This window comes from Rhinoraja longicauda, chromosome 16 (genome assembly GCF_053455715.1).
Source record: "Rhinoraja longicauda isolate Sanriku21f chromosome 16, sRhiLon1.1, whole genome shotgun sequence".
Lineage (NCBI taxonomy): Eukaryota > Metazoa > Chordata > Chondrichthyes > Rajiformes > Arhynchobatidae > Rhinoraja > Rhinoraja longicauda.
The window spans coordinates 26,479,723-26,492,033 of NC_135968.1; the positions used below are offsets into that span (position 1 = coordinate 26,479,723).

A 12,311-nucleotide genomic window follows, 5' to 3' on the forward strand; every position below is an offset into this window, starting at 1 on the left:
TTAAGGGTAACAAGAGCTATGGTGAAGGTGATCAATTAAATTGTAAACCAAATTTGCAAATAACCAAATAGACACACAGAACAGGCACGGGCTGAGAAGCAAATATGATATTTTATCCGATACAGCAAAATAATGGCCTAGAAGTTGTCATTATAATGACAAGAAAAATGTAAGTGCTTGCCATTATTATGCTGCAAAACTAACAATAGCTTCAGGTGTTTGCACATGTGCAATTAAATGTAAAAATCCCAGTTGCTGTCAGAAACACCCTGCTGTAGTTTTTACAAAGCAATCAACAAGTAATTAATGATTTGACATAAATTTCAATATTTCATGGGCAATAAACAATGAAAATGATCAGCTCTGTTGAGTGAAGTGTAACTTAAATTATAAACACCTCTTAAATCAGAAAAGCTGCATATAAACCAATCAGAACCAGAAAAATAAATTGGACAATGCCGCTTACTCAATGATAAAAACTTACATGATTCTCAATTAATGCTTTAAAATTGTGTTTATCTTTCATCTTTTACCTTAACCGTACATATGCATAGATTATTCTTTCTGCAATATGATTCATTATAATCCACAAATTTTACTTCCTATTTTTTTGAGAGAATTTTTCAAAGACGATTGGCTGTTTAGTCTGCTTGAATGATTTCTTCAAAATGTAATTGTACTATCATTTCAGCTTGGGTGAACTTCAGACAAATGCTCAGCCTATCCAATTCTCTTTCCCCCTTTAAGTCACTCAATAAAACCATGTTTTTGGTCATTTGTCCTAATATCTCCCTTTGAAGTGGGATCATTTTTTTCTTTACTAACACTCCTGTGAAGAACCTTGGGACATTTTTCTGCATCAAGGACATTATGTAAATCAAGTCTGGGTTCAAACATTGCCAAACATTCTCACATGGAAAAGGGCAAAAGTACACTCTGAACCTTGCTCACACTTTGTGGTCAGCTTTCTTCAAGACTTGTTGCAATCAGTACCAAAGATACTAGAGGAACAAGATAGACCACTCCGTTGAAATCGCCTATACTGAAGTGTAGTACGCAAAACCTGCCGAAAAACCATAGCACATCATGGCGCCATTTTAGTAGGCAGAAACATTTTAAAAGAAAAAGAACAAAAATGTGTGAATTGATAGATGAGATATATTCTGCATTTTAATGGTATCATCACACATACTGTTCCCCCAAAATACTGATTACACTGCGAGAGGCAAATCGAATGGCGGGTTTTGCCTACTAAAATGGCTCCTTTGCGAACTACACTTCAGTATAGGCGCTTTCAACGGAGTGGTCCATCTTGTTCCTCTAGTATCTTTGATCAGTACCTCTTTGCCAACAGCAACACCGTGCCAAATATGAACTTCCAAATAATGAGGATTTATTATTCAGTTTCGTTCATTTGATACTTTTAATACATACATACAACATACTTGTACACACTACATACTTGTCATCCAGCATATTATACAAAACTAGATTTAAAGCCACAGCAAGAAGGGAAGTTACTACTTGAAAAAAATACCATGGTGGTGGATATGGAAGAATAAACAACAAATATTGACTGTATTAAATGTGTACCACACTAAGGTCTACAGTAAATATCAATGTTATATCCAGCAAATGGATGACGTATGGCTGATGGAAGGTCACAGACAAGGAAAATGTCTCAAGACTGTTTGGAAAATGAGGGTTAGCAAATAAAAGATTGGATAGGGGAACAAAAACCTGCTAACTGAATAGAGGTCTTAAAATTACAAAGATGGAAAAATAATGCTTCTCTTGATTGTGTGAGGAACTAGAGGCCGTAAACATCTAAATATTCATTAAAAGAAAAGCCTTTCAGTAATTCAGTGGAAATATGTTAATTCAACACTGAGCAGGTAGAGCTCCTCACCATAAGCGTGGTTGAAGTAAACAGTATGACCGTGTTTCAACAGGGACAGTTGAAGAAGTACAAATGCAAGAAATGAAAAGAACCTTTCTGGTGAAGATCTAAGCTGGAAAGAGTGCAGAGAAGATTTACGAGGATGTTGCCAGGGCTTGAGGGCCTGAGTTGGAGGGAGAGTTTGGGCAGGCTATGACTTTATTCACAAAGCACAGGAGGATGAGGGGTGATCTTATAGAGGTGTACAAGCTCATGACAGGAATAGATAGGGTAACCGCACAGTCTTTTACCCAGAGTAGGGGAATCAAGAGCCAAAGGACACAGGTTTAAGGTGAGAAGGGAAAGATTTAAAAGGAACCTGAGGGGCAACTTTTTCACACAGAGGGTAGTGGGTATATGGAACAAGCTGCCAGAGGAGGTAGTTGAGGCACATATTATAGCAACATTCAATAAACAGTTGGACAGGTATAGGGATAAGAAAGGTTTAGAAGAATATGGGTCAAACACAGGCACGTGGGACGAGTGTAGATGGGGCATCTTAGTTTTGCAAGGGCACTTTGGTTCAAAGGGCCTGTTTCTGTGTGTGTATGACTATAACTCTTGTAGAAGAGATAAATGTACAGAGTCGAAGAAATTTCATCTGGAGCATAATTATAATTTCAATACTGTAAATCAATACAAAATTGTGCAAGGTTAATCATGAACATAATAAAAAAGCTAAAGAAAAAATAAATGCGCCCAAAACTAATGTTTCTTCATAACTTAAACTCAAATTAAATTTAAACTGTATTTTGTAGGTCAAAGTTATACTGTGGTGATAAAGCTATGTTTGATATCGGAGTAACAACACTACTGTGAAATTTGTGTTGATTATAATTATGTGGGATTACCCAAAACATTAGGGTAACATTTGTAGGAAGATATTTCACATGACATGACAGCATTCTACAAGTTAAAACACATGGAGCCTGTTTAGGATATAAAGAAGTGGCTTTAATATAGTGTGGGAAAACCACTTATATAAATCACCTCCACTGCAGAAAGCAGAACCTTTTCAAAATCAGTAGTTGGAAAGATCGGAGGTACATTCAAGGCCATAAAAGATAAGTCATTAAAGCCAGAGTCTCTGAATATCCATTTATTTTATCTTGCCAAATATTCCCCTCTTTTGAACCTTAAGGCAAAGGCTACCTGCTGTAGTTTGGATTAGAAGACTCTAGTTGTTTTTGACATCTGGTAAGTGTGGCAATTTTTCACCGGAGCCCCAAAGGAGATTAACCAATTCAACCCGCAGTATATAATGTGTGCAGGAATCTTACCAGACATCAAGGCCTCAAAACAGCAATGGATACTGTCATTGTAAATCATGTGGCTATTTAGCCAGATTTGTATGTGGAATGTGTCAGCCACCCACCACCCTGGTTAAACCTGCTCAGAAGTTGTACAGATGCACATATAACATATAACATATAACAACTACAGCATGGAAACAGGCCTGTCCGGCCCTCCCAGTCCACGCCGACCATTCTCCCTGACCTAGTCTCATCTACCTGCACTCAGACCATAACCCTCCAATCCCCTCCTATCCATATACCTATCCAATTTACTCTTAAATAATAAAATCGAGCCAGCCTCCACCACTTCCACCGGAAGCCCATTCCATACAGCCACAACCCTCTGAGTAAAGAAGTTCCCTCTCATGTTACCCCTAAACCTTTGTCCCTCAATTCTGAAGCTATGTCCCCTTGTTGGAATCTTCCCCACTCTCAAAGGGAAAAGCCTAACCACGTCAACTCTGTCCGTCCCTCTCAAAATTTAAAAAACCTCTATCAAGTCCCCCCTCAACCTTCTACGCTCCAAAGAATAAAGACCCAACCTGTTCAACCTCTCTCTGTAGCCTAAGTGCTGAAACCCAGGCAACATTCTAGTAAATCTCCTCTGTACCCTCTCCATTTTGTCGACATCCTTCCTATAATTTGGCGACCAGAACTGCACACCATACTCCAGATTCGGCCTCACCAATGCCCTGTACAATTTTAACATTACATCCCAACTTCTATACTCGATGCTCTGATTTATAAAGGCAAGCATACCAAACGCCTTCTTCACCACCCTATCCACATGAGATTCCACCTTCAGGGAACAATGCACAGTTATTCCCAGATCCCTCTGTTCCACTGCATTCCTCAATTCCCTACCATTTACCCTGTCCTACCAAAATGCAGCACCTCACACTTATCAGCATTAAACTCCATCTGCCATCTTTCAGCCCACCCTTCCAAAAGGCCCAAGTCTCTCTGTAGACTTTGAAAATCTACCTCACTATCAACTACTCCACCTATCTTAGTATCATCTGCATATTTACTAATCCAATTTGCCACACCATCATCCAGATCATTAATGTAAATGACAAACAACAGTGGACCCAACACAGATCCTTGGGGCACTCCACTAGACACTGGCCTCCAACCTGACATACAATTGTCAACCGTTACCCTCTGGTATCTCCCATTCAGCCATTGTTGAATCCATCTTGCAACCTCACTATTAATACCCAACGATTTAACCTTCTTAATCAACCTTCCATGTGGAACCTTGTCAAATGCCTTACTGAAGTCCATATAGACAACATCCACAGCCTTGCCCTTATCAATTTCCCTGGTAACCTCTTCAAAAAATTCAAGAAGATTAGTCAAACATGACCTTCCAGGCACAAATCCATGTTGACTGTTTCTAATCAGGCCTGTGAAACTTTAAAACAAAATGTGTTTATTTGTTTTCATCGCCTCTCTATTTCTTCCACATATGCGGCCAACTGAGTTCCTCCAGTACTTTGTGTCTTCCTGAAGATTTTGGCATCTGCAGTTCCTTGTGTCTCCAAGTCATATTGTTGAAAATGCACCCATCCAGCCAAGATTCATGTCTTGAGGTGGGAGGTGCAAGGGTGCCTCCATTTCTGATATTTTGATAGTCAGATGACCAGGCATGTGAGTGAGGTAAAAAAAAGAGGAAAAGAGGCGAGCGCTTGTGCAAGGCGTACAGCGGGAGTCAAAAAATTACCAGTTTCAAACCTCTTTCAGTGCATTTCAAAGTAAAAACAGACATTACAAAATGATGTGAATATGTCACTGTATACTAATAACATTTTTGTTATTTTTATTAACTTTGAAAATGTTCATACTTGCAGAGATTTGTCAATTTATTCTTTTCCTTCTCCATGCATTTTTGTTACGTTCATGGTGTGTTTGTGTTTTGCTTTGGCTGCTGCTGATAACAAGTCCTTCTTGAATTGGGCTTTAGAGGTGGGGGTTGAATATGGGGGCTTTGTAATCCCAACAACTTTTCTTTTTTGTCTACTACAGCTTTTCCCTTTTCCTTCTCTGCTTGGTATTCTTTGTATGCCCGTTTCATGTTCCTACAAAGTCTTTGATCTACTGGGTCATGCAAGAAATCTTTCCGTGCAAAGTACTGACAGGCAGTTTTTTTCTCACTCTTCAGATGATACTTAATGGTATGTATGGATTCTTTTTTCAAGTAATCATAATGCTGCGGAAAGGTACATAAGCTTAGCCTTAACTTACCTGGGAGCAATGTGTTTGTTTTTCTGAGCTGCAGTATCTTCTTGTGTACCTCTTTTCCAACATGGTCAACCAGCGCTACATGTCCCCGACCTCCATACTTAATTTCTTTGTCACACAGAATACACACGGCGAAGCCAAGTTTTTTTTATTAGCCTTATGCACTCCGATAATTTCTGTCCAGTTTCTTGGTGGACGAAATCGAGCCATTCCCACTTCCTGTGATCTTTCACGAGTGGGTCACTTCTGTCTGCATCGATTGATTGTCTAAACTTGAGTCTCTCGCTATAAAATTACGATCCCTGGCAGCCATAATCTATCAGGACTTTCTTTCAAGAATCTAAGCAAAGCTAGCACGCACAAACACACAGGAGAAATTTAGCAAAACTCTGCATGCGAAGGCCCCGCTGCACTGCAGATGCCGCTATGCGAAGACGGTGATGAAGATACACGCAACGAAACACACTCGTAATCACACCAGCATACACCGCACTGAGCGAGTGCATGATTTGATAGTCTCGCGCGGCAGTCTTCAATACTTCTGAATCATAATTTACTGCACAAAACGAATACGGGGCTGCAATGCGGAAAGCAATACTTTTTTGTTGAAGTGCACGCTCACCGAGTCTAGATCAAATATACGACTAGACTCGTTTACCAGCAGTTTTACACATGCTTTGTCTAGTGCATAAGATAGGTTAGTCATTGCACGACAAAGAGTCGTAAGAAAGCAGTCATTACAAGTCTATACATCGTTTATTTTCTTTTTTTTTCTTTCTTTTTTTCAATCCGATTTCTCCGTTGGTAAACGCGATTTTGGCAAAGTGAAAAATGCGGAACTCATGCAAAAACACAGGAAAAAAAGCAGAAATCCATGGAAACACAGAACATTCACATGCCTGGATGATAACTGATGAAGTTACAATGATGGTTAAGTCAGTATATTGTTTGTAGAAACTCCTGCCACAATGATCTGGACCTGAAACAATTAAGACTCTAGCAACCATCGTGATCTACATGTGTGGTAGGCACAGCCATGTTCAGTAATGAGTTTTCCCTATGATACTTATTGACCTGACCAAGTGGGGCCTCTTGATATCACACAACTCATGATATCACACAATGAGTTTTCCCCATGATACTTATTGACCTGTCCAAGTGGGGCCTCATGATATCACACAACTCAGACATTGCCTGATATATTGGGCAATCATGCTCACGGTTTGCCTGGATTCAGTTGTTTTCTCCTTGGTAGGACAAAAACCAAAATGTGAAACCACCCCTGGAATAGTGGGCCAGAGGTCAGTGTTAAAATGGAAGAGACAGTCAAAAACAGGAGAATGTCAGAAGATTCCAAGTTATAATCCACTGTGTTATGACAAGGGGCAGAGAAACCTAAACTACAAATATAATGGCTGTATAGAGGAGGAGACTTGTGAGCTGCTGAGAATTTCCAGCAATTACTGTTTTGATTTAGATAATAGCATGCTGATTGTCGAAATTACAAAGTGTGAAAGCCAGAAGTCTGGTATGGGGATTTGATCAGGTTCAAACTCACAAGTTATGGAGAAGATGCCAGCGTGGGACTCAATGTGAAACAATGAAGCATTTAAACAAATTGGAATAAATGATCATAAAGGAGAAATTGAAGAATTTGGATAAGTACAGAAAAATTGTTTAAACAAAATGTAGACAAGATTTTTTTTAAAGGTGTGGATAATCAATCGAGTGAGCTACATTGTCTGGTAGGGTTTCCCTGTTTTCTCTGCTTATGTTATTGTTAACTGTTATATCCACATGATGAGTGGTTATTTTGTTGTGTCAAAAATGTCAGATATATTCATATTTAAATGCAAATCTGCTTACCTGAAAAATGTGACAAAGAATTGAACCAGATCCATAAAGCTACTGTGCTGTGAAAAGGAGATCTGTGGAAGAGATATAATAAATAAAAAATATATTACACATTAAGGACTATGAATGGGATAAATCTATTTCCAAAATCACTTCCAAGATCAATTGCATCATTTTCCATCTTTAATTAGATCATAAGCTAACCTGCCTTTACTGTAACATCACTAGCACTTAACTAAACTGTAGCTAGACATAATGTGTTTTTGATTAACATGTTGCTACAAATCCAGAAACACAACCAGGCTCACAATGTAGTGTTACCAAATTGATATTCTGAAAGATTTTATTTGCTATTAGCTAGTAGCTTAAGAAGAGTACGTTTTCCATAGATATCGGTAAAATCACATATTGTGCTAAAATGAATATCCATCACTGCTCGACTGAGAATCAATGTCAAAAAATATTGCCTTTCTGAATCTTTGGACACACACATAATAACAATAACAAAATAAAGACTAGAACCATACACTTTGGGACTTCAAAGCCACTCTTTGGTAGTTAGATACAGTTATTGACAACTTCCTCTAAAACACTTCCATCAAAACACTGCAGCATAAACTGTGCTAAATAGCTGTTATTTCATTCTGATGTTGATGCAGAGCAATTCATCTGCAAAACTTTGCACTGAAATGCCAAATAAATCTGGCATCTCTCAGTGAGTTGTTATAACCACTGCCAAATGAAACAACCAGAATGGAACACCATTGATTAAAAGCTTCAGGAACCGTTCAGTTCAAATGCCCAAGAACCGCTTTTCTGATACACCAAAACCCTACCAATTTATCTTCTCTGATGTAAGAAAACCATGTAAGAAAACAAGACCTATTGATGCATCAAAAAAGTTTAATTGCCAGGTTAATATCACACATAAGGAGCATAGCTCAGTGGTTAACCATCTACTTCAGTGCTAAAACATCCAGGCAGGGGAGATTCCACAATTCGGTGCACAATAGGAATGCTAACATTTGTCTCAGACTGTTGGGTTAGAGTGGAAAATTCAGCTGAAATTTCTATTCCCAATTCTTGAACAGTAAGCTAGATGTGCAGAAGCAGGATCAGCCTGATGCAATGCTCACTGAGGAGCACAGTGGTGCTCTTTCATCTTATGTGGAGAATTGATATTAACAGACCACTGGTAGACAGTCAGAACCTTTTTCCCCCAGGGTGAAAATATCCAAGGCTAAAGAGGATAGTTTGAAGGTGAAAAAAGGGCCAGAGTTTAAAGGAGACGTGCAGGGCAATTTCATTTTGCACACAGAGGGTTGTGGGTGTCTGGGATGCGCTACCTGGGGTGGTGCTGGGGGCAATTAAGATAGTGGCATTTAAAATACTTTTAGATGGACACAGGAATGGAGGGAGATGAATCATTAGCAGGCAGATGAGATTAGTTGAGTTTGGCATCATGTTCGATACAGACATTGCGGGCTAAAGAACCAGTTCCCGTGCTGTACGTTTCTATGTTCTATGGAACATTCCTGGTCGAACAACTTCAGCAACAGAAGTTGAGCAATTAAACGTTTTGCAATCCTGGCCTCTGCTACCTTTTGAGGACATAAGGGGCGATTCACACCTTTTGCCGTAATATGGAAAACTTAAAAACTGCATACAAAGCCATTTGATGCTCAGTTTTTAAAAAAAAGACAGATTACCGATACTTTTTCCCAGTGATGGAAAGGAGATAGTTAAGTTTTTTGATTATTTATTTCAACTGTAGCACTATCATTTTATTGAGTTAGGAAAAGGAAACACGTATGAACATCACTGTAATTTTCACTAATGATTTCTATTGCCTGCTTGCACTTATTACAAAGCACAACAGAAAGAAACTTGTTTGCATTGATGAAGCATCTAATAAATTCTCATGATATCCAGAGAAACACTTCTAAAACATTACTTTATGAAGTGCCAGTACAGGTATCGTACATAGTAGCCAATACAGGTGCAGGAAAGTCCCTCAAGGAGCAATGATACAAGTGAGCAATTAATTAAAACCTTGTTGATTTGGGGATAAATGTTGGTGAGGACTACATGATAAACACCCTGTCCTTCTCCAAATATTGCAATCACTTCTTGAGGAAAGATACTGATTTAAGATTTCATTCAAATGACTCTCTCATCATCCAGCACTCACAAAATTTCAAAATATGTTAGATTGCATGAAGAACAAACCCCACTCTCGATCAACAAGGGTGAAGTTGGTGGAACGTTTAGCTGTATGAGACATTGCTCTTCCACTATACTCCATGCATGCAACTGCTGAGGGGAGTAACAACATTCTTTCCATTTTTAAATTTAATTCAGATGAAAATTGACTAATGCAGGTTTCATTCTAGTCTTTTATCTCTCAGGTTATAATATAAGTTGATGAAACAATTTCCTTCTTTTTTAGCTTCAGTATTAATATTTAAAGATCAGATGTTACAATGAAATTGAAAACAGTCAAATGAAAAAAACAGCTACACTTCGGCATGACTCTTGAGAAGTCACGAGACAAGGATGTTTTTGTTACAAGTACCAAATTTGACAGTAGCTCAAAAGTTGTCAAAATAGGAATATTGACACCAAAATATTTGGAAAGATTATCTTCAAGTTCCTGCTTTGATAACAGTAAAGAAATTATAATTTAAACAATACAATACAATATATCTTTATTGTCATTGTACAGGGGAACAACGAGATTGGGAATGTGACTTCCATTCGATGCAATAAATTAATTAGCTAATCAACAGAAATTTAGACAACCCAGAGAAACAAAATTAGAAACAGTTAAAACAGTATAAAGTGCAAATAGGTCTGTGCCGGGTCGATGTGCGACGTGACCATCCGAAGGAGACAGTTCATGGGGGGGGGCACTCAGCAGGACCGGTTCATAGCAGCTATGGCTCTGGGGATGAAGCTGTTCCTGAGTCTGGAGGTGCGGGCGTAGAAGGCCTTGTATCGTCTGCCGGATGGTAGAAGTTCGAACAGACTATTGCAGGGGTGTGAGGAGTCTTTATGAATGCTGGTGGCTTTCCTGAGGCATCGTGTATTGTAGATGCCCTCCAAGGCTGGTAGCTGTGTTCCGATGGTCCTCTGAGCTCTATGAACTACCCGCTGAAGAGCTCTCCTTTCCGCCTCCATGCAGCTGAGATACCACACAGAGATGCCATGCGTTAGGATGCTCGGTAGAAGGTCGTCAGCAGCTGTTGGGGCAGACCAGTCTTTTTCAGTGTTCTCAGGAAAAACAGTCTTTGTTGTGCCTTCTTGACCAGCGCAGCAGTGTTATTGGACCATGTGAGGTCCTCCGAAATGTGTGTGCCCAGAAACCTGAAGCTAGACACTCTCTCCACACTGTCCTCGTTGATAAAGATCGGAGCATATTCCCCATTAAGTGACCTTCTGAAGTTGATGATCAGCTCCTTGGTCTTAGAGGTGTTTAGGGACAGGTTGTTATCTGTGCACCAGTCCACCAGGTTCTGCACCTCCGCTCTGTAGTGTGTTTCATCACTGTTGGTGATCAGCCCGATCACCGTGGTATCGTCTGTAAACTTAACAATGGTGTTGGTGGCGAATGCAAGAACACAGTCGTGTGTGAAGAGGGAGTAGAGCATGGGGCTCAATACACAGCACTCAGGGTGATAGTGGAGGACAGGTGCGGGCCCAGTCTCACTGCCTGCGGTCGCACCGTCAGGAAATTCAGGATCCAGTCGCATAACGACGAGCTGAGGCCTAGCTGGTAGAGTTTGGTGATGAGCTTGGTGGGGATGACCCTTTATCCCCCTGCAAACAAGGGAGGTTAAGTTTATTCATGAGGAGTGTTGGGGTGGGACAAGGACATTGGTTTACTCATCCCACTTTGCCGGTGGTTTGCAAATCTGACAACACACACATAGAGTCATAATGTCACACAGCATGCAAACAGGCCCTTTGGCCCAACATGTCCAGTGACCAACATGTTCCATCTACACTACTCCCATCTGCCAGCATTTGGCCCATATCCCTCCAAACCTATCCTATCCATATACTGTCTAAATGTTTCATAAACATTGCGATCGAACCGACCTCAACTACTTCTGCCGGCAGCTCTTTCCGTACACCCACCACCCTTTGTGTAAAAAAGTTACCCCTCAGGTTCCTATTCAATCTTTCCCCCCTCACCTTAAACTTATGTCCTCTGGCTCTCAATTCTTCTACTCTGGGCAAGAGATTCTGTGTGTTAATCCAATCTATTCCTCATCATCAAGGTTTTTGACTGGCTAATTTTTCTCTTTAGTGAATATTACCATTTTGGGTCAACTCCTTCCATCAATGCCTTCCAGCAACCACAACAACCTGACCGCGGGAGAAGACGGCAGGGGAAGGGAAAAGACATTGTGGCCTTCCATCACAGTGAGGAGAGGACTGGAGGAGACTCACTGTGATGGATGTTTCTTTTTTTGTGTGTTGGTTGGGGTTGTGTAATTTGCCTATTTTAATGCTTTTATTGTGTAATTTGCCTATTTTAATGCTTTTATTGTTGGACTGTGGGTGACTGAATTTCGTCCAAAAAACTTGTTTTTTGGATGACAAATAAAGATATCTTGAATCTTGAATCTTCTTCCATTCATATTCCTACTTTGGAAACACAAACAGCATAAAGGTTTTCTTAGAACATAGAACAGTATAGCACAGGTTAGATGCATTTGCCCACAGTGTGTATACTGAAAGTGATGCCGACTATTTGTTAGTCTGACTACCTATAATCTATTTTCTTCTGTACTCTGTATATCCATGTGCCTATCTGAAAGCTTCTTAAACATCACTATTTTATCAGCTTCCAATATCACCCCTGGCAGCACAGTCCAGGCACCTGACATCATGTAATGAAATGTTCATGCTTTATACTTGTTATACATTTATGTAAGCTTAAAGCTTCAGTGTCCTGATTTAAGATCAGCAAA

The 12,311-nt window shown here is 39.8% G+C and overlaps 1 protein-coding gene across 1 annotated transcript in view; it reads right to left on the reverse strand.

Annotated features, from left to right (window-relative positions):
- The window catches only part of atrnl1b (attractin-like 1b), a 681,061-nt gene that overhangs the window by 273,870 nt on the left and 394,880 nt on the right, over positions 1-12,311 (reverse strand). The window contains exon 25 of the mRNA XM_078413453.1: positions 7,345-7,406. Within this exon, the coding sequence (XP_078269579.1) occupies positions 7,345-7,406 (62 nt within the window). The remainder of the gene's footprint in view (positions 1-7,344; positions 7,407-12,311) is intronic.